Source organism: Pongo pygmaeus, chromosome 19 (assembly GCF_028885625.2).
Source record: "Pongo pygmaeus isolate AG05252 chromosome 19, NHGRI_mPonPyg2-v2.0_pri, whole genome shotgun sequence".
Taxonomy (NCBI): domain Eukaryota; kingdom Metazoa; phylum Chordata; class Mammalia; order Primates; family Hominidae; genus Pongo; species Pongo pygmaeus.
This window is the reverse complement of record NC_072392.2, coordinates 91,420,138-91,443,402: the sequence shown is the minus strand read 5'-3', so window position 1 is coordinate 91,443,402 and position 23,265 is coordinate 91,420,138. Positions and strand designations below refer to the sequence as shown.

Sequence of the window (23,265 nt, the reverse complement as noted above, 5' to 3'; positions counted from 1 at the left end):
GTGAGAGGGAAGGGACCCCCTTTCCATTCGTCGCCTGAGGATCTGGGAGATGGAGCCGAGGGGGCGCGCGAAATGGGGGTCGGAGCAAGAGTGGACCCGGCGGGGCTCACTGTGGGGTGCACTGCGGGCCGGGGGAGAAGGGGAGAGGGATGCGCGAGTGATCGGATGCTTGGTTCCTGTGGGTAGCTGGAAGGTGACTCTCCGGGGTCCAGGTCTCCCGCCCCTCCATCTTTTTTCCCCCCTATCTTTTCCTATTTGGAACGAAGTGTGATCGGTCCCGGAAGAGAGATGGTGGCCCTAAAGCTTTCTTGTCCTAAATTTAGGAGGGTGGGGGGATGGGAGAAACGTCTTATCTTGGAGAGGGAGCCCCCTAAGGCTTTTGTGAGGGCACCAGGCGGGGAGCTGCCGGCTCCCCAAGGTCAGAAAGAAAGGTTGGGCTTAACCCTGCAGCAGGGAAAGATTCGGTTAGACCGAAGAACTTGTGTCCTGAACGGTTGTGAACACAGAAGGGCAGATGACCAAGGCGGGTTATGGATCTTCTCTTGACTGTAGCATTAAGAACAAGCTGGATTCTAAACTGTTTGGATGCGGGGCCGTTTGACTCCGAAGGCGGGAGGAAGGATTTTATCGCGATGCACTCGCTACCTTCCCGAGGGAGCCTGGCCTCGGGACCCGGGTCTTAAATTAGGGGTTCTGTGCTTGACATGTGCTACTAGAGTCCGGACTAAGTTGGGATTTCTTAATTTTTTTCTCCCTCTTAATTTCCTCTGCAAGAATGTGTGAAGGAGAAAGTTGGGAAGGGTTACCTCAGAATGCTCTTCATGTTACGGTCTTTCCACAAGGATCCTTCTCTGAAATAGTTATTTCATGTGATTGAAGTTCTCAAAAGTATCCTGAGTTTTGGTCCCATAGTGAAAACCTAGGGTTCCCCAAGCTGCTGCATTGGATTATTGATTTGGGTCATGTAGCAAGTGGAGCATAAAGCCTCTCCTTGTATGGAAAAGAAGAGTGGACTAAATTTGAAATTGGGGGCCCAATAACAGACATGCCATCGGAATTAGGAACAAGATCTTTAGATACAGTGAATCTGACCCGACTGCCATATTATTCTTTCCCAAACCCAGTTTATACTTATGATATTCTCTTGGGGTGTCTCACATACCTGAAAAAAAAATCTAAATATTTCCTACAAATAAAAATTCTACTGTACACAACTAATCTGAATGCATTTATACTGGCAGTAGATTCCTTTTATCTTGTACACAAATAATCTCAACATGTTTTAAAGAAGTTATTTGATTTGGACAGGCTTTTCTTGCCAGTGTTTAATGGAGTATGATGGGCCAGCTCTGCCAGCTCTAGGATGGTCTAAGATGGTGGTTTTTCAGCTGGGTGCGGTGGCTCACGCCTGTAATCCCAGCACTTTGGGAAGTCAAGGCGGGCGGATCACCTGAGGTCAGGAGTTGGAGATCACCCTGGCCAACATGGTGAAACTCTGTCTCTACTAAAAATACAAAAAAATTAGTTGGGCCTGGTGGTAGGCACCTTAATCCCAGCTACTTGGGAGGCTAAGGCAGGAGAATCGCTTGAACCTGGAAGGTGGAGGTTGCAGTGAGCCGAGATCACTGCACTCCAGCCTGGGCAACAAGAGCGAAACTTCCATCTAAAAAAAAAAAGGGTTTTCAGGCTGTCCCACAGTAGATTGGATAGCCGCAGAGAGGCGGGTGTGTGGTGAGGGAGTCCCTGCTTATTGATTGATTGGTTGATTGATTGACTGATTGATTGACAGAGTCTCACTCTGTCGACCAGGCTGGAGTGCAGTGGCCCCATGATGCCTCACTGCAGCCTCAACCTCCCAGGCTCAGGTGATCCTCCCACGTCAGCCTCCCAAGTAGCTGGACCACAGGTGTGAGCTACCACACCCAGCTAATCTGTGTATTTTTGGTAGAGATGGGATTTCACCATATTGCCCAGGCTGGTCTTGAACTCCTGGGCTCAAGGGACCCACCCGCCTCGGCCTCCCAAACTGCTGGGATTACAGATGAGAGCCACCTCACCAGACTGGGAGTCCCTACTTTAACAGATCCTTTATCTCTTATATAGAGAGAATTTTTTTACAGTAAGAAAGAAAGAGTTCTGTTACTTTTTAAAATAAAGTTTGAAAACCACTAGTTTCCATACTCTTTTTTTTTTTTGAGATGGAGTCTCACTGTGTCGGCCAGGCTGGAGTGCAGTGGCGTGATCTCGGCTCACTGCAACCTCTACCTCCTGGGTTCAAGCAGTTCCCCTGCCTCAGCCTCCCAAGTAGCTGGGATTACAGGCACGCACCACCATGCCCTGCTAACTCTTTTGTATTTTTAGTAGAGACAGGGTTTCACCATGTGGGCCAGGCTGGTTTCGAACTCCTGACCTCAAGTGATCTGCCTGCCTCAGCCTCCCAAAGTGCTGGGATTACAGGTGTGAGTCACCGCGCCCAGCCCATGCTCTTAAGATTATTTCTATGCCGAGTCTCTAGGAGATGACAGGAAGGTTGGAGAGAAATGAAATAATGCAACGTGATGGAATCAACCATCTGTAGAAGTAACAGATGCTAACTGGTAATCTGCACCTAGATGGTTAGGGGAGAATATAATCAGTTATAGGGGTGCCTGCTAAAATTATGCCACCTGGTCTGTGGCATTAATGCCAAAAATTGTAATCTGATTGATTGAACTGATAGGGATGAGCATGAAGCTGTAATCTTGCCAGTTGTTAACACCATTATTGAAAGAAGAATGTTTCAAGGATGAGATCTGCTAAGAGCCTAGAAAAAAGCAAATGAAGAGCAGGTAGGACTCTTTCTCAATCTGGTACCATCCAGAGGAGAAGGCCACCAACAGGCCAAAGAGATTATTCTGGTACCTTGAGAGATCAAGTAATTTATGAGGCAGGGATATTTCATGTGACTCTCCCAGAGATTAGTTGAAATCCACAAAATCATCTCATCTGTTTTTGTTCTTACAGTCCCTCTGCCATGCAACCTCCTTGACATTCATAGTCTTGTCCCTGGAAAGATCTATCCCCCATTATAAATGAGGAGATAGCAAATTTTGATCAGGCTCCTAAGTTTGGTTAGAGTGACTCAGCAGCCCAAAGCCCAGTCAGCTGTTGGCACGCTGATAAAATGGGTGTGTGAGGACCAGCAGCTGCTACTTACTCAATGACTTTCTCTTTGGGTATCGACTGGCCTCCCAGCAGACATTGCTTTGCCTCTGCAGAACACTCCCACGCAAATTCCCTGATCATATTAGGATGAAATTAGCAGTTTCTTGGTTCAAATTTATGATAAAAGCACATCCATTTAATGATTATTAAAACCTGGTATTCATCTATTTTTTTTTAACCTCCAACTACTTCAAAGTAATGTGCAGCTAAGATCTGATCTCCTAAGAGAAAGGTAGGGAGCAGAAATGTCTTAGAATGAGGTAAATTACATAGCCCAGTGCAGGATGGTTGAAGCTTTGTCAGAACCACACACTCTTTATTATTCCAAACTTAAGCTGGAATCCATACTCATTATTAAAGTTAGAACTATTCAGAATGTTGCAGAGTACAGAGAATTGAGCTTAGGGTGATCATTTATTTTCTCTAATATTCAAACCTCAACTCAAAACCTTTAGGATTAAAGGCCTGCCACTGTAAGCCACCCTACTCTCATAGAAAGTGTGTAATTATATAGAAGACACTATATCCTCCAAATGTACATGCTTTCCAAAAGCTGTGTGTCCACACTAGCCTTTTGTCTCTTTTAACTACAGAAAGCTGAAACTTTAAGGGTTTTGTAATAGGTGCTGCTGCCGTGTACATACAGACCTCTAGCCTGTGCTGCTCCGGAGAACGTTCTGCAGTGACGGAAATGTCCTTTATCTGTGCTGGTCAGTGCAGTAGCCACTAGCTACACGTGGCCACTGAGCACTAGAAACAGGGCTGCTGTGACCTAGGAACTGGATGGTTAATTTTAGTTAATTTAAATGTAAATAACCATATGTGGCTAGTGGCTACCATATTGGACAGTACAGTTCCAGGCAATTTGACTGAAAATTATACCTCCTTTAATTTATTTCTGTTTTCTAACGGGTTCAGAAATCGTTGTGACAGCACATAATTCTTAAATAGAGTACATACAAATTTGGTCTTTCTTGCACATCTGAGAACACTTGCCTAAGAAAGATGTGTGATTTTTCTTTAAACCTGGAAATTTTAAGCAGCTTATGCTATAATCTCATAGTAACAATCTAGTGAAGTAATTGTTATATCATAATACCAGCTAGTATTGCCAGAATAATCAGGTTAATGTGACCAAGAGGTACTTTTATAAGGGTTTTCAGGGCAAATAGGCAAAGGCAGCCACTCTTATATCAAATGTTGTCATATGGAAGGGAGTACAATTAGGTAACTCGGAATCGTAATTTCAGGGAGTGTAAAAAGAAGAAAACCTTAATTAGGTTAGAGGTTGAAAGCTTAGTCATTAACCTCTTCCTGTTCTTGTTTTAGTCCCACCAGACATTTAAAATTGTTAAGCTTCTTTTTAGAAATGAGTTTTACTAACTTAAGCTTGACCTCGCTGCTGCTATCTTGTATTTTTGCTCTTAGTGTCCAGGGATGGTGTACTTCCAACTGATAACCTATTAGGATATCATATGGTGAATTATGCTTTCTCAGGCCAGAGGGCAAATTTATATGTTGTTATGGTTAGCAGTTCAAGTATCCAAAACATCAGTTGTTTGGATTTTTTTTTTTTCTCCTTGTGATTTAATTTCAGGAAAAGGAGAAGGAATGGCAACGAAGAAGACAACCATCTTCCCCCCCAGACCAAAAGGAGTAGCAGAAACCCTGTCTTTCAGGATTCCTGGGATACAGAGGTAGGAAGTGTGGTCACATAGTCTATTGTTTTCACTGCTTGAGTTAAATAACCCAGTATCTGCTGTGTAATTAAATTTACTTAAACAATAATTTAAAATGACCTTACTTGATTATACTGGTTTAACCTTTCTCTTTCCAAATCAGGGTCCCTTTGAGGAAGCTGTGTACCCTCTCCCCAGCAAAACAGTACATATCTGTACATAGTCATATATGTACACACTCATTTGTATTTGTTAGGAATTTCATGGCTCTTTGAAAGCCTATGTTTGAACTCCCTGTTTTGTATTTCAGCAGCCAACTTCTTTTCTGGTAGTTTATAAACCATGAATTGTCCTTAAGATAAACATATTTCGTTGCTTCAATTCAAATGCCTTTTAAGAGAAGCTTTAAGCATGTAAAATATGTAAGGTATGTGTATGCAGAATCCCATTTTTCAGTGTTTTTATTTTTCATTATTTTGTTCTGAAAAGAGCTCCTGTGGTGAGAGGGAAGAGGAGTTGGGTGTTCTTGAACTTTTTTACAATTTTTGATTTCCTGAAAGAGTGCTTCAGTACGCAGACTGAGGATACATTTTCTGTGCAATTGGAAGGCTGCTCTGTGCTGGGGAAAGGAAACCAATATAAAGTAATGCTGCTATTAAGTTATGCACCTAGAGATTTTGACCCTTAACAGTTGTCACACTGAGAGAAAAGCCTCAACAACAAAGAACCCTAGCCTCATAACTCACAGTAGAATTCTTCCACACCCAAATAATTTGTACTTTAATTAGTTCCTGATAATAGGATTTGACCTATATCCAGTCTGTCTTTGCCAGCAATTCAAAGTAACTCCCCCAAGGGGGAAAAATCGGGAACTTTCATGTAGGTAACATTCATTCAGAGACAGTGAGCAAGTGCAGAGTAGAATCCTTCTGTGTGGAGACCTGAGTTTCTATAGCTGTTTTTCCTCTTCAGATATTTTCCTGGCCGAGCGCAGTGGCTCATCCCTATAATCCCAGCCCTTTGGTAGGCCAAGGTGGGCAGATCACGAGGTCAGGAGTTCGAGACCAGCCTGGCCAACATGGTGAAACCCCCATCTCTACTAAAAATACAAAAAATTAGCTGGGTGTGATGTTGTGCGCCTGTAATCCCAGCTACTGAGATTACAGGGAGGCTGAGGTGGGAGAATTGCTTGAACCCGAGAGGCGGAGGTTGCAGTGAGCTGAGATCGCGCCATTTTACTCTAGCCTGGGCAACAGAGCAAACTCTGTTTCAGAAAAATATATATATGTATATATTTTTTTTTTCCTATTTGCTTTTTTCTTTTCTTTTTTAAAAATGATTATCAGAAAGGTAATTGAGCTTTGTTTGATGTAATAGTTAGGAATCTCAGGGATGAAAGAAAACAAGATTAGAGGCTACCGTGAATATCTAATGATAAAACCCTGTAATAGTAATTGAGTTTCCATTCTTTTGAATTGTAAGACTATTCATTAAAAGAGTATGCAAAGATTACTTTCATGGTGTTGGCATCAGTATTTCCTTACTTGTGTCTGTATGTAAGTCCTGCTATATGATGTTCATTTCAGTCAAGGGTATGGTAGGTCTAACTCTCTGTATTAACGTTTTTTTCCCTGTATCTGCCAGTTTTGAAGCCTGAGAATAGCAATAGAAATTGCCATCTTTTTCTTGCTTTTATCTCTTGGTTAAAAAAAGGAAAGAAATTGTCATCCTTTTTTTAAAAAATTAACATTTCTGATCTCTTAAGGCAGATATTGTAGATTTTTTTTAATTTTATTTATTTATTTATTTATTTATTTATTTTTTGGTACAAAATGACCTTTACTCTCTTTCTAAAATCTGTGCATTGGTCTCACAGAAGAAAACAATGTCTTGTTACTCAACCTCCTGGGTTCTCTAGCTGAGCTTGTCCTTACTTGTCCAAAGAAATTCAGTTGTTGAGCCACTCTGTAATCATTATCTGAAGGAAGGACTACATTGTCTTCCTCATCGTTTAAGGTCATTACTGGTAGTTTCTGTCTGAACTCACTGGTAGATCACCTAATGGGGTGTTACAACCATTAGTTTCAGCCTTGCTTACTGAACATTGACCAGAATAGCCTGCTGTGCTGTCCTGTGCTGTGCTGTGTTGTGTGGTCCTGTCCTGTCCTGTCCTGTCCTATGCTGTGCTGTGCCGTTGTGCTGTGCTATGCTGTCCTGTCCTGTCCTGTGCTGTGCTGTCCTGTGGTGTCCTGTCCTGTCCTGTGCTATGCTGTCCTGTCCTGTCCTATCCTATGCTGTACTGTGCTGTCCTGTCCTGTGCTATGCTGTCCTGTCCTGTCCTATCCTATGCTGTGCTGTGCTGTTGTCCTGTGCTGTGCTGTGCTGTCCTGTCCTGTCCTGTCCTGTCTTGTCCTATCCTATGCTGTACTGTGCTGTCCTGTCCTGTGCTATGCTGTCCTGTCCTGTCCTATCCTATGCTGTGCTGTGCTGTTGTCCTGTGCTGTGCTGTGCTGTCCTGTCCTGTCCTGTCCTGTCTTGTCCTATCCTATGCTGTGCTGTGCTGTTGTACTGTGCTGTGCTGTGCTATGCTATGCTGTCCTGTCCTGTCCTGTCCTGTCCTATGCTGTGCTATGCTGTCCTGTCCTATGCTGTGCTGTCCTGTCCTGTGCTATGCTGTCCTGTCCTGTCCTATCCTATGCTGTGCTGTGCTGTTGTCCTGTGCTGTGCTGTGCTGTCCTGTCCTGTCCTGTCCTGTCTTGTCCTATCCTATGCTGTACTGTGCTGTCCTGTCCTGTGCTATGCTGTCCTGTCCTGTCCTGTGCTGTGCTGTGCTGTTGTCCTGTGCTGTGCTGTGCTGTCCTGTCCTGTCCTGTCCTGTCTTGTCCTATCCTATGCTGTGCTGTGCTGTTGTACTGTGCTGTGCTATGCTGTCCTGTCCTGTCCTGTCCTATGCTGTCCTGTCCTGTCCTGTCCTATGCTGTGCTGTCCTGTCCTGTCCTGTCCTATGCTGTGCTGTCCTGTCCTGTCCTGTCCTGTCCTATGCTGTGCTATGCTGTCCTGTCCTATGCTGTGCTGTCCTGTCCTGTCCTGTGCTGTGCTGTGCTGTGCTGTCCTGTCCCGTGCTGTCCTGTCCTGTCTCGTGCTGTCCTGTCCTGTCCCGTGCTGTCCTGTCCTGTCCTGTGCTGTGCTGTGCTGCGCTATGCTGCGCTGTGCTGTGCTTCCTGGCAGTGGTATTAACAAGTAACAAGGACAAGTGAATGATGAGAGAGCCAGAGAAGCAAAAGGCAGAGAGAAAATCTTTTAAAATGGAAAGTTAAGCCCCAAATAATGAAGTTTTCACTACTGGAATAAATGATTATGTTTGTAGCAGCAAAAAATCAAGCTTAGGGACATTTGGCTGGTTTTTGATGATTGTGTATAAAAGGGAAAATAAAAATTCATTTTTAATTATATTAACAATTTAGACAATAAAATATTTTATTAATAACATTACTAATGAAAATGTTTTCTTTTAATTCTGAGGTAGGGCCATGAGGTCAGTTTCCTTGAAACTAAGTTATGTAAGAGAAACCATTTCCTATGTTTTCCCTGAATGAATAAGCTTTGTCACCCAGGCTGGAGTGCAGTGGCATGATCTCAGCTCACCGCAACCTCTACCTCCCAGGCTCAAGCAATACTCCTACCTCAGCCTCCCAAGTAGCTGGAACTACAAGCACATGCCACCACGCTGGCTTAATTTTTTAAGGTTTTTTTTTTTTTTTTGTGGAGACGACGTCTCACTATATTGCCCAGGCTGGTCGTGAACTCCTGGGCTCAAGCGATCCTCCCACCTCAGCCTCCCCAAAATGCTGGGATTACAGACTTGAGCCACCATGCCTGGCTAGAATTCCCTTCCTTCCTTCCCCTTCTCCCCTCCCGTTCTCTCCCTTCCCTTCTCCTCCCCACCCCTCCCCTCCACTTTCCTCCCTTCCCCTCCTTCCTCTCTTCCTTTCTCCCTCCCTTTCTCCCTCCCTCCCTTCTTCCCTCCCTCCTTTCCTTCCTCCCTTTCTTTCTTCTCTTTCTGACAGGGTCTCCCTCTGTTGCCCAAGCTGAGTGCAGTGGAATGATCATGGTTCACTGTAGCCTCAACCTCCTGGGCTCAAATGATCCTTCCACCTCAGCCTCCTGAGGTGCTGGGACTACAGGCATGTGCCACCAAACCTGGCTAATTTTTTTTATTTTTTGTAGAGACAGGGTCTTGCTATGTTGCCCAGGCTGGTCTTGAACTCCTGGCCTCTGACCCTCCTCCACTGGGCCTGGCAAAATTCTTTTTCTTCTTTTCTTTTTTTTTGTTAACCTGGCTATTTAAGAATTCTTTTTCTTATAACTTGAACTTTGTGAGGAATTTATTTTTTTAATTCTAAGAGAGATTTAAAAGTTACTTGCAATTCATTTCTAAAAGTTAACCTTTTTGCTTCAGTACAATAATAATGGCAAGTACTGGGAAATATGTGAGGTGTTTTATTTATGTTAAACCATTAAATTGTGCCACAAGTAAATCACAACTATCTGTACAATGGAGATAGTAGTATCTGCCTCTTCTTTCCTAGATACTGTAAAGCTAAATAACGTGAACTGATTTGCTGGATTAGTTATGTAAAGAGAAACTTCATGTGTGCATAAGTTAATGTGTGCATAAATGGCTTCTTTCCCCCATTTTATTTTTTTATTGTTTATCGTTTTTTGAGAGGGAGTTTCACTCTTGTTGCCCAGACTGGAGTGCAATGGCGCAATCTCGGCTTGCCATAACCTCCGCCTCCTGGATTCAAGCGATTCTCCTGCCTCAGCCTCCCGAGTAGCTGGGATTACAGGCATGTGCCACCACACCCTGCTAATTTTGTATTTTTAGTAGAGGCAAGGTTTCTCCATGTTGGTCAGGCTGGTCTCGAATTCCTGACCTCAGGTGATCTACCTGCCTTGGCCTCCCAAAGTGCTGGGATTCCAGGCGTAAGCTACTGTGCCCAGCCTGTTTTAGTAGATATTATTATCTCCGCTTCTCAGATGGAAAAATTGGCACACAGAAAAATAGTCACTTGTCCAAAGAACACAGCTAGTAAGAGGCAGAAGAGGAGCGGAGCCCCAGGGTGTGGTTGTTGGGCTGCACGCTCCTGACCATGGTGTGTGCTCTCCCAGAAGATAGAGCAGAGGTTCTGCGAGACTTTGCTAAATATATCCAGGAGCGGCTAGGGCCTAGTCTTCTCTTTTTTTTTTTTTTTTTTGAGACAGTTTCGCTCTGTCACCTAGGCTGGAGTGCAGTGGCGTGATCTCAGCTCACTGCAACCTCCACCTCCCAGGTTCAAGTGATTCTCCTGCCTCAGCCTCCTGAGTAGCTGGGATTACAGGCACCCGCCAGCTTGCCCAGCTAATTTTTGTATTTTTAGTAGAAATGGGTTTTGCAGTGTTGGCCAGGCTGGTCTCAAACTCCTGACCTTAGGTGATCCACCCGCCTTGGCCTTCCAAAGTGCTGGGATTATAGGTGGGAGCCACCGCGCCCAGCCCTAGTCTTCTTTTGAGTCAGGAACAGAGAAGAACAATTTTCCTTCTCTTTTTATCTGGAAGATGTTTTTTCTAAGTACATGCCATGATATGATCTTAGCTATAAAGCAATTTTAGATTTCTAGCAAGAAAAAAACAAAAATGAGGTCTTGTGGTTTTTTTTCCAAATCTCTGATTAGTGTTTGAATTGAAGACTTTGAATTTTAACTCCAGTAACTTGGACTTAATGACTTATGAGCCTTAGAATACTATTTTTTTAAGTTGAAGTATTCACCAATTTAAATTTTTTTTTTTTTTTTTTGAGACAGAGTCTTGCTCAGTTGCCTAGGCAGGACTGCAGTGGTGCTGTCATGGCTCATTGCAGCTGTGAACTCATGGGTTTAAGCACTCCTCCCTGCTCAGCCTCCCAAACATCTGGGACTACAGGTGTGCGCCACCACACCTGGCTAGTTATTTTTTTTTTTTTGAGACAGAGTCTCGCTGTGTCCAGGCTGGAATGCAGTGGCGCATCTCAGCTCACTGCAGCCTCCGCCTCCCGGGTTCAAGCAATTCTCCTGCCTCAGCCTCCCGAGTAGCTGGGACTACAGGGGACCGCCACCATGCCCAGCTAATTTTTGTACTTTTGGTAGAGATGGGGTTTCACCATGTTGGCCAGAATGGTCTTGATCTCTTGATCTCGTGATCCGCCCGCCTCGGCCTCCCAAAGTGCTGGGATTACAGGTGTGAGCCACCGCACCCGGCCCACCTGGCTAGTTTTAAATGTTTTTTTGTGGAGATGGGAGTCTCTTCATGTTGTCCAGGCTGATCTTGAACTCCTGGGATCAAGCAATCCTTCCACCTTGGCCTTCCAAAGTATTAGGATTACAGGCGTGAGCCACCATGCCCAGCCTAATTTTTTGTTTCGTGTAAAGCCATTCTAGATGAATCACATTAGTTAACATCTATCTCAGGCTCAGTTTTCTCTTCACTGAGCAACAAGTGAAATGATTTTATCAATTTTTGTCTATCAAGTCCTGATCTTGGGCAACTATTTGGATGAGTAAAAACTACTTAGATTTAACTTAAATTTTTTTTTTAGTGTCTAGTCTTTTTAGGTTGAATTCTATTATTTACATGTAGAAGGAGTAATGTTCTTTTTTTATTTTATTATTATTATACTTTAAGTTTTAGGGTACATGTGCACAATGTGCAGGTTAGTTACATATGTATACATGTGCCATGCTGGTGTGCTGCACCCATTAACTCGTCATTTAGCATTAGGTATATCTCCTACAGCTATCCCTCCCCCCTCCCCCCACCCCACAACAGTCCCCAGAGTGTGATGTTCCCCTTCCTGTGTCCATGTGTTCTCATTGTTCAATTCCCACCTATGAGTGAGAATATGCAGTGTTTGGTTTTTTGTTCTTGCGATAGTTTACTGAGAATGATGATTTCCAATTTCATCCATGTCCCTACAAAGGACATGAACTCATCATTTTTTATGGCTGCATAGTATTCCATGGTGTATATGTGCCACATTTTCTTAATCCAGTCTATCATTGTTGGACATTTGGGTTGGTTCCAAGTCTTTGCTATTGTGAATAGTGCCGCAATAAACATCCGTGTGCATGTGTCTTTATAGCAGCATGATTTATAGTCCTTTGGGGTATATACCCAGTAATGGGATGGCTGGGTCAAATGGTATTTCTAGTTCTAGATCCCTGAGGAATTGCCACACTGACTTCCACAAGGGTTGAACTAGTTTACAGTCCCACCAATGGTGTAAAAGTGTTCCTATTTCTCCACATCCTCTCCAGCACCTGTTAGACTCCCACACAATAATAATGGGAGACTTTAACACCCCACTGTCAACATTAGATAGATCAATGAGACAGAAAGTTAACAAGGATACCCAGGAATTGAACTCAGCTCTGCACCAAGCGGACCTAATAGACATCTACAGAACTCTCCACCCCAGATCAACAGAATATACATGTTTTTCAGCACCACACCACACCTATTCCAAAATTGACCACATAGTTGGAAGTAAAGCTCTCCTCAGCTATTGTAAAAGATCAGAAATTATAACAAACTGTCTCTCAGACCACAGTGCAATCAAACTAGAACTCAGGATTAAGAAACTCACTCAAAACCGCTCAACTACGTGGAAACTGAACAACCTGCTCCTGAATGACTACTGGGTACATAACGAAATGAAGGCAGAAATAAAGATGTTCTTTGAAACCAACGAGAACAAAGACACAACATACCAGAATCTCTGGGACACATTCAAAGCAGTGTGTAGAGGGAAATTTATAGCACTAGATGTCCACAAGAGAAAGCAGGAAAGATCCAAAATTGACACCCTAACATCACAATTAAAAGAACTAGAAAAGCAAGAGCAAACACATTCAAAAGCTAGCAGAAGGCAAGAAATAACTAAAATCAGAGCAGAACTGAAGGAAATAGAGACACAAAAAACCCTTCAAAAAATTAATGAATCCAGGAGCTGGTTTTTTGAAAGGATCAACAAAATTGATAGACCGCTAGCAAGACTAATAAAGAAGAAAAGAGAGAAGAATCAAATAGACGCAATAAAAAATGATAAAGGGGATATCACCACCGATCCCACAGAAATACAAACTACCATCAGAGAATACTACAAACACCTCTACGCAAATAAACTAGAAAATCTAGAAGAAATGGATAAATTCCTTGACACATACACCCTCCCAAGACTAAACCAGGAAGAAATTGACTCTCTGAATAGACCAATAACAGGCTCTGAAATTGTGGCAATAATCAATAGCTTACCAACCAAAAAGAGTCCAGGACCAGATGGATTCACAGCCGAATTCTACCAGAGGTACAAGGAGGAACTGGTACCATTCCTTCTGAAACTATTCCAATCAATAGAAAAAGAGGGAATCCTCCCTAACTCATTTTATGAGGCCAGCATCATCCTGATACCAAAGCCGGGCAGAGACACAACCAAAAAAAGGAGTAATGTTCTTTACTTTCAGTTTTAATATCTTTATCTACAAATTACACTAGAAGTTTCTATGTAAATCTAGCTTCTGTTACCTAGGTATATGCCTTGTAAAAAGTGCTTCTACTTGAGTAAATAAAAGCAATACCTTCTCATCCTTGGGAGGGAAGAAATTAAAATCTAAATTTGGCTGGGTGCGGTGGCTCATGCCCATAATCCCAGCACTTTGGGAGGCCAAGGCAGGCAGATCACGAGGTCAGGAGTTCGAGAGCAGCTTGACCAACATGGTGAAACCCCGTCTCTACTAAAAATACAAAAATTAACCGGGCATGGTGGCGCGTACCTGTAATCCCAGCTACTCAGGAGGCTGAGGCAGGAGAACTGCTTGGACCCGGGAGGCGGAGGTTGCAGTGAGCTGAGATTGCACCACTGCACTCCAGACTGGGCGACAGAGTGAGACTCCATCTCAAAAAAAAAAAAAAAAAAATCTAAATTAAAAAAAAGCAATACCTTTTAAAAGTACAAAGATCTCAATTTTTTTTTAATACCTTTAACTTAGCTTAACAAGACCATTTTGATTTTTTAGACCAGTGTGAAGTAATATCGGATAGAGAGTGAAAAAATGTGGAGATAAAACAGAAGTGGCCACTGGACCATGTCTATAATCCCATCACTTTGGGAGGCAGAGGCAGGTGGATCACCTGAGGTCAGGAGTTCGACACCAGTTTGGTCAACATGGTGAAACCCTGTCTCTACTAACAATACAAAAATTAGCCGGGCGTGGTGGTGTACACCTGTAGTCCCAGTTACTCAGGAGGCCTAGGCAGGAGAATCACATGAACCTAGGAGGCGGAGGTTGCAGTGACATGAGATGGCACCACCGCACTCCAGCCTGGGTGACAAAGCGAGTCTCCATCTCAAAAAAAACCAAAAAACAGAAAAACAGAAGTAGCTTACCTAGGACAGCTTTGGCCCCTTTCTTGTCTCTACTAGAAGACAAAATTTTTGATGTTAATATTAAAATCCTAAGGGAATTCTTAGTGGGAATGCAGAAGTGTGAGAAATTAAAAAAGAATAGTACCAGGGGATCCATGTATCATAAAATTAGGAGTCTATAAATTCACTTGTTTTAACTGATAAGAATTAGCTGAGTGTTGGGTGATTTAAAAAAAAATAATGTGAATTCGTATGACAATAGGAGTATTTAGAATAATTTTTTTAAATGTTATTTTAAGCTCTTCATTCTTGCCCATTCTCATCTTTAATCCATCTTAGAGTAGTAGTATTAATACATTCTAAGAGACAGACTGATTTGGCCGACTCTTTTCAGTGAAACTGTTAGGATTGTGTGTTTAGAACCCTGTAGCAAATTAACTCTGAAATTAAGTTTTGGTTTTTTTTTTTTTCCTTTTTTTGGAGACAGGGTCTCACTCTGTCTCCCAGGCTAGAGTGTGGTGGTATGATCTGGCTTACTGCAGCCTTGACCTCCCCAGGCTCAGGTGATCCTCCCACCTCAGCCTCCCGAGTAACTGGGACTACAGGCACACACTGCCATGCCAAGCTTATTTTTATATTGTTTTTGTTGAGACAGGTTTTCACCATGTTGCCCAGGCTGATCTCGAACTCCTGGACTCACGCGATCCACCTGCCTTCGCCTTCCAAAGTGCTAGGATTATAGGCATTAGCCACCATGCCTGGCCATTAATTTCATTTTTTTTTCTTTTTTTGGAGACAGAGACAGAGTCTCGCTCTGTTGCCCAGGCTGGAGTGCAGTGGCGTGATCTCCGCTCACTGCAAGCTCTGCCCCCCAGGTTCACCCCATTCTCCTGCCTCAGCCTCCCGAGTAGCTGGAACTACAGGCACCCGCCACCACGCCCGGCTAATTTTTTTGTATTTTTAGTAGAGACGGGGTTCCACAGTGTTCGCCAGGATGGTCTCAATCTCCTGACCTCATGATCCACCCACCTCGGCCTCCAGAGGGCTGGGATTACAGGCGTGCGCCACCACACCCAGCTGAGATTAATTTCTTAAAAGATCCATTCAAAAGGGAGGAACAGTGCAGTTAGTCTAATTTATAGAATACATTTACTTTGCTTACAGTTTAAGTCCTTGATATGTTTGTAAATACTTCAATTCACAGCATACTAAGCTACCCCAAGCAGTTTTCGTTTTTTTTTTTTTTTTTTTTTTGAGACGGAGTTTTTCTCTTGTTGCCCAGGCTGGAGTGCTATGGCACAATCTTGGCTCACTGCAACCTCTGTCTCCCGGGTTCAAGCAATTCTCCTGCCTCAGCCTCCTGAGTAGCTGGGATTACAGGCAATGCACAACCACACCTGGCTAATTTTTTGTATTTTTTTTTTGAGATGGAGTCTCGCTCTGCCACCCAGGCCAGAGTGCAGTGGCACGATCTTGGCTCACTGCAAGCTCCGCCTCCCGGGTTCATGCCATTCTCCTGCCTCAGCCTCCCAAGTAGCTGGGACTACAGGCGCACGCCACCATGCCTGGCTAATTTTTCTGTATTTTTAGTAGAGACGGGGTTTCACCGTGTTAGCCAGGATGGTCTCGATCTCTTGACCTTGTGATCCGCCCGCCTTGGCCTCCCAAAGTGGTGGGATTACAGGCGTGAGCCACCGCGCCTGGCCATTTTTTGTATTTTTAGTAGAGACGGGGTTTCTCCATATTGGTCAGGGTGGTCTCGAACTCCCGAGCCCAGGTGATCTGCCCACCTCAGCCTCCCAAAGTGCTGGGATTATAGCCGTGAGCTGCCGCGCCCTGCAGCAGTTTCTTATTGAAACAGAATGTTAAAATCTGTTATTAAGTACTGAAGATATACACATACACATCTTTTTCTACTGCTGGGCATTATTTTTTGGCCTGTTGAAATGGAAACAAAGCGAAGTGATATTAATAATACAATATTTCCGTTCAGAAGGAACTTTAAACACATTGTGTGGTCCAGTTTCACCTTATAAGGGTAACAAAGGTATAGAAAGGATGTTATTTATTCATGGAGACAGAAAAGTTATCACCTGCATTTTCTTTCCTTGCTTATTTATAAAGTGGTTTTAATTAACCCACTGAGTTCATTTGGAACCTTTTGTCTCACCAATATTGGTAGATCTGAAGTTTTCTGAAATTATTGGACACTTTGGAAGCACAAAATTTTATATTAGATGCTCTGATAGATTTGGCTGGGATCATCTCTTGCATTTAATCCAGATACTGTGGCAGCCTTAGAATGAAAATGAGCTTCATCATGACTCCAGAGATGGAGTATATACTGTGGGTGAGATTCCTCTTTTAAGGTTCACATTAATTGAAAGCACCATTGAAAGAGGGGATGGAGGTAAGGGGAAGCTGGGGCTTGACAGAAAATAAAATACTACATTGATCTTTTATTTTCTTTTTGGAGGTGGAGTCTCGCTCTGTCGCCCAGGCTAGAGTGCAGCGGCGTGATCTCAGCTCACTGCAACCTCTGCCTCCTGGGTTCAAGCAATTCTCCTGCCTCAGCCTCTCAAATAGCTGGGACTACAGGCACACACCTCCACACCCAGCTAATTTTTTGTATTTTAGTAGAGACGGGGTTTTACCGTGTTGCCCAGGCTGGTCTTAAACTCCTGAGCTCAGGCAATCCACCTGCCTCGGCCTCCCAAAGTGCTAGGATTACAGACATGAGCCGGGCCTTTATTTTTTTTTATTTTTTATTTTTGAAGCAGAGTCTCACTCTGTCGCCAGGCTGGAGTGCAATGGCACAATCTCAGCTCACTGCAACGTCCACCTCCCAGGTTCAAGCAATTCTCCTGTCTCAGCCTCCCCAGTAGCTGGGACTACAGGTGCACGCCACCACGCCCAGCTAATTTTTGTATTGTTAGTAGAGACAGGGTTTCACCATGTTGGCCAGGATGGTCTCGATCTCTTGAACTCGTGATCCCCCTGTCTCAGCCTCCAAAGTGTTGGGATTACAGGTGTAAGCCACCATGCCCGGCCTTTTTTTTTTTTTTTAAATTGAGACACAGTCTCACTCTGTCACCCAGGCTAGAGTGCAGTGGCACATTCTCAGATCACTGCAACATCTGTCTCCTGGGTTCAGGCGATTCTCCTGCCTCAGCCTCCCTAATAGCTGTGATTATAGGTGCTTGCCATTATGGCTGGCTAATTTTTTGTTTTGTTTTGTTTTGGCTTTTTATATTTTTAGTAGAGATGAGGTTTCACCATGTTGGCCAGGCTGGTCTCGAACTCCTGGCCTCAAGTGATCCACCCGCCTTGGCCTCCCAAAGTGTTGAGATTACAGGCATGAGCCACTGCGCCCAGCCCTGCTTTTCAAATTAAGAAGAGAAAGCATTCGGTTCTAGATAATATACACATAGCTCTCTTTTTATGAAGCGGAATGGCTTAGTGATTAATATTTCTGTCTGGGATGGGGGTGCTTTCTTAAGGTTATTAGTAGAAATAGTGTTTGGAGTTGTTTAGTTGCTGCCACGGGTATAAGTGAGTTGTCTCTTAAACTGACTTTGCACACTGGAAAAATAAAATTAAAGGCAGGCCTGGCTGAGAGACCAGAGCTTCGGTGCCCTTTGATGTATCATTTGAGCCCTTTGGACTAAGAAAATGAATTTCAACTTCCCCATCCTCTGCTTCACAATTTAGTTATATCTAGCCCTTCTGCCAAAGAGAGTAGTGTGTCCTTCTGCCTTTTTGCTCTATATTCTCTCAAGACTCCTGAAAGCTTTTTCTAGTATTTCTCCCTTCTTTTCAGCTCTTCAGATTCCTTTTACCCACTGTTTCTTTCCCTGGCCTGCTAGTGGGCTCTTTTCCCCACTCACCTCCTCTCTGCCTTGTTTTCCCCTCAGCTTCCTGTGTGCTTTCTCCCTCTCCCTCCCGCCAGTCACCTTCAGTTGCCTGCAGCCACTGCTGGGACTTTCTCATCGGCCTTCCCTCCCTTCCTCTCTGGATCCTGGCTTCCTCCTTGACTCTGTTCAGACTTTTTGCCAGGCTCACTAATGGTCTTTCCATTCAGCAAACAGTTCCCAAACACCTGCTGTCTGCCCAGCACTGTCCTGATGCTCGAGTCCCCTATGTCTTCTTCTCCTTCCGAAGTTCTTTCCGTCCCCCTCGGGGGTGGTGCGTGTTCTCCTTCCTTGTCATTTCCACAGTCCTCCTGGGCCTGCCTTCCTGCTTGTTGTATTAGGAAAGCTCCCAGTAGGGCTCTGCTCTCAGATCCTTAACCTCATTCATCTCCCACAGATTCCAAGGATCCCCACTCATAAGTATAGACCTGAGCCAGTCTTACATGCTCAGGACCCACCTGTTCCTGCAGCCCTCATGGCTCTTGGTAATCTAGCCATCACCTCTTGTGCAGTTTCCCTCTCACTCACTCCTGTCAAGGGCCCACCCATACCACACCTTGCTTTTCTGAGTTTGCTCTTGTTCCCGTTGGTCATACCCTGCCTGTGAAAATTCTTCCTTATCCTCCTGGGCCCAGCTGAGACACCATTCATGTTAAGGAGCCTCTCCTAGTACTCAGTCAGCATCCATTGCTGGATTCCCATCACCACAGTAGCTGTGAACTGTTGTTACCAATGGGTATGGTGCCACTATTTTCTTGATTCAGCTTAGTAAATATTTACTGAATGCTTCAGCAGCCCTAGTGGAATGCCTTGTACATAGTAGGCACACAAACATTTCTTTGCCCAGTGGTTGGATGTGAGAACAAGCTGCACCCTCCTTTTGCCAGTATGGTGCTGAGGTGGGGCCCTGGCATTTACACTTTAAAAAGCCCCTAGTGGCCAGGTGCAGTGGCTTACCCTTGTAATCCTAGCATTTTGTGGGACTGAGGCAGGAGGATATCTTGAGCCCAGGAGTTCAAGACCAGCCTGGGCAACATAGTGAGACCTCGTCTCTACAAAAAATAGCTGGGCATGGTGGCATGCACCTGTAGTCCCAGCTGCTCAAGAGGCTGAGGCCGGAGGATCGTTTGAGCATGGGAGGTCAAGGCTTCAGTGAGTTGTAGTCACGCCACTGCTCCAGCCTGAGTGACAGAGCAAGACCCTGTTTCAAAAAATGAAATAAAAAGCCCATAGGTAATTCCAAGATAGATTGTATCATGGCAGTTCTCTTCTGGGTCTTACCCAGATGTCTGTGGTTACAAAGATACAATGGTAGGTTTTATTATTACCGAAACTAACCTAGAATCCTTCTTTTTCACACAGATCTTCAAAACAGGACTCTTTGTATATTGTTTAGAGAGATTCTTGGCCAGAGCCCTCATAAATTTATCTTACCTGCAAGGGGTTTTTATTTCACAGATCACACACAGCTTTATTCTCTTTTGATTGTGTCATGAAAACAGCCTGGTCAGATGTCATGTCAGCACTAAGCCTAAATGGACAATTCAGAGAAAAGAAAATGAGCTTTGTAACTGTTGATTTGGTTAAACTGTTTGATGAGTCTGTAAGGAATCAGGATCATAAGAGTGGGATTCCTATTTGATGGTCCTTCTCAGTCCCAAAGTCTTTGGACCCTTGTTTCTCTTTTGGTAAAAGAATTTGCTGTCTTTTCGAGAACAAATGTGACAAGGTAAACACTTCTCTACTAAGATAGCAGTTTCCATTTCCAAAGCCGTGCATCATCAAGTAGTGGCTTTTGCCCTCAAGCAATCTGATACTAAAAAGCTTCAACTAAGTGAGGGAAATAGGATTTTTTCCTGTTTCAAGATTTTTACTTTAGGAGACAAAAATGTTTTACTTCTGTATATATCTTAAGGCACTAATACAGACTTCAAATTTAGTTTTATGCCTTTTGGGTTAAAAGTGAAGAATGGTCTTTCCTTTATCCCATAAAGCAGATGACTTTGGTGGCTGACAGTGTTAAGATCAACTACAGTAACTTAAAAAAATTTTTTGACCCTGTTCCATAGAAATGCTTTATTTTGTAACACAGTGCATACCAAATATATTTGTGAATAATTGAAAGCAAGCTTCACAGAACAATATCCTTATGTTGCACTCTGTTGTCCTTTTTTTTTTTTTTAATGCTGGTTATAACGCACCAATTTGGTGCTGGTTTCACTCTCAATTCGAAAACTCCTGGTCCATCTATAGATTGTGTGACACTCCCTAAGCCTCCCGGGTAGTGAGAAAACTGGTCTGAATTGTCAGAAAATAGAAACCAAAGCCTCAATAGTTTAAAATTATCATTGTTCTGCTCAATGCAAGTGAATACAACTGAAGCAGCTTTAGAAGTTCTGAGGTAGTTAAGGTGAAACAATCTTCTCAAAATCATATTGGCAGTGTCAATACTTCTCAGTCTCCATTTTGAAGTTAAATGTAATTGAAGACCTTACTTGGTTTCCTAATAGCATTTTTTTTTTTTTTTTTTTTTTTTTTGAGACAGAGTCTCACTTTGTCACCCAGGCTGGAGTACAGTGTGCCATCTTGGCTCAGTGCAACCTCTGCCTCCCAGGTTCAAGCGATTCTGCTGTCTCAGCCTCCTGAGTAGCTGGGACTACAGGGATGCGCCACCACGCCAGGCTAATTTTTGTATTTTTAGTAGAGATGGGGTTTCGCCATGTTGGCCAGGCTGGTCTCGAACTCCTGGCCTCAAGTGATCTGCCTGCCTTGGCCTCCCAAAGTGCTGGGATTACAGGTGTGAGCCACCATGCCTGGCCCATGGTAGCATTCTTTTTTTTTTTTTTTTTTTGAGACAGTCTTGCTCTGTCACCCAGGCTAGAGTGCAGTGGCACAATCTCAGCTCACTGCAAGCCCCGCCTCCTGGTTTCACACCATTCTCCTGCCTCAGTCTCCCGAGTAGCTGGGACTACAGGCGCCCGCCACCACGCCCGGCTGATTTTTGTATTTTTAGTAGAAACAGGGTTTCACCGTGTTAGCCAGGATGGTCTCGATCTCCTGACCTCGTGATCTGCCCTTCTCGGCCTCCCAAAGTGCTGGGATTACAGGCGTGAGCCACCGCACCCGGCCATGGTAGCATTCTTTAGTTCACTTACTCATTATCAGTTTCTTCCTCAAAAGAAATGTTTTTTGGTAGACACTTTAGAAAATAAATTTTAAAATAAAATAGAAGATCCAAATCCTAAATATTTTGTCATATATATCCTTCCAGATTGTTTTTGGTATATATAAATATATGTATGAATACATTTGAGAAAAATATTTTAAGAGTCAACTGATATACTATATACACTGTTTAGTATGAACTGATGTAAAAAATGATGCTAAAGACTTCGATGTTAGTGTATGTATGTCTCTATGATCATTGCTAATGACTGAATAGAATTTCATCATATATGTATATTAATGGATGGAATATAATTAAACCAGTTCTCTATTAGACATTTAGGTTGTTTCCAGTTTTTAGCCATTATAAACCAGGCCCAGTAAACACTTTTTTTTTCTTTTGAGACAGAGTCTTGCTCTGTTGCCAGGCTGGAGTGCAGTGGCGTGATCTCAGCTCACTGCAACCTCCGCCTCCCGGGTTCAAGTGATTCTCCTGCCTCAGCCTCCCAAGCAGCTGGGACTACAGGCACAGGCCACCATGCCCAGCTAATTTTTGTATTTTTAGTAGAGACGGGGTTTCACCATGTTGGTCAGGATGGTCTCGATCTCTTGACCTCGTGATCTGCCCACCTCAGCCTCCCAAAATGCTGGCATTACAGGCGTGAACCACCACACCCAGCCAAGATTTTTTAAATGAACTGGAAATTGCAAATCTACCTAACCCTAAAAAAAAAATAAAAATAAGTTATGTACAGAAATCTTCCCTAATCTATTTAAAGAACTTTTGCCTTTTCTTAGAGTAGCATCACCCTTGTGCTATTGTAGTATGAAATAGATATAATTTGAGATGAAAACTTGACTTACTAGAGACTGATTGTAGTTCTTGCCTTGATTTTCAGACAGTACCTGTAATGAGAAACAGTAAAGAAAACAGACTAAGAGGAAACAAAGCGTTCTGCGCGGTGGGTTTCTAATTGAGTGTAGTGACCTGTTTGTTAAATATTCATGATTGGCAAAGTGCAAGTGGCCATTCTACGTTGTTATACTAGGTTAGGAGATGCCTTTGTAGAATACAATTTTTGTTTTTGACTTTGACTTCTTAAGCCTCTAAGTAAATACAGTTGCAGCTGCTGCAAATCCTGCTATCTGACTTCATCAGCCCGGCCCATTATCATCCTTTCATGAGGTTTTTATTTTTATTTTTATTTTTTATTCTAGAAAGAGGGGTTGTTCATTGCTACCTATAGGCATTGGGGTACGTGACCATAGCTGCAATGGCCTCGGCACCATCACAAGTCTTGGTTTTAGTCTTGTTAATGATGGCAGCTTTGTGAACATTGCTTGTTTTCATTGTTTCAGATAAGTTATCTATATGCATATTATTGGATGTAATTTTTGGTCAAAAAAGGGATAGAACTAGGATTTTAAAAATCACTTTAAAATATATATCTGTAAACAGCATTTTGTTTATTTAATTTATACATTTTTATAATAAAAATACATAATAACCACACTGCAAAAAAGTTGAAGTGCAGAAAAAGTCAAGCAACTATAATCTTTCCATCCTAATGTAACTACCGTGATTTCGTTCTTTCTTTCCAGCCTTTATTTTTTTTGAGACAGTCTGATTCCGATTGCCTAGGCTGGAGTGCAGTGGCGCAATCTTGGCTCACTGCCACCTCGACCTCCCAGGCTCAAGTGATTCCCCCACCTCAGCTTCCTGAGTAGCTGGGACTATAGGCGTGAGCCACCACGCCCAGATAATTTTTTTGTTTTGTTTTTGAGACGGAGCCTTGCTCTGTTGCTAGGCTGGAGTGCAGTGGCGTGATCTAGGCTCACTGCAACCCCCACGTCCCGGGTTCAAGCG

At 43.4% G+C, this 23,265-nt stretch overlaps 1 protein-coding gene across 3 annotated transcripts in view; it reads left to right on the top strand.

Annotated features, from left to right (window-relative positions):
• Window positions 1-23,265, top strand: part of VCF1 (VCP nuclear cofactor family member 1) — a 28,053-nt gene that overhangs the window by 381 nt on the left and 4,407 nt on the right. For 2 of the 3 annotated variants that reach the window (XM_054459880.2, XM_063655395.1), the window contains 2 exons: window positions 4,802-4,901; window positions 22,298-22,360. In XM_054459880.2, the coding sequence (XP_054315855.1) occupies window positions 4,802-4,901; window positions 22,298-22,360 (163 nt within the window). The remainder of the gene's footprint in view (window positions 1-4,801; window positions 4,902-22,297; window positions 22,361-23,265) is intronic. The other variant, XM_054459881.2, reaches the window with a different exon arrangement.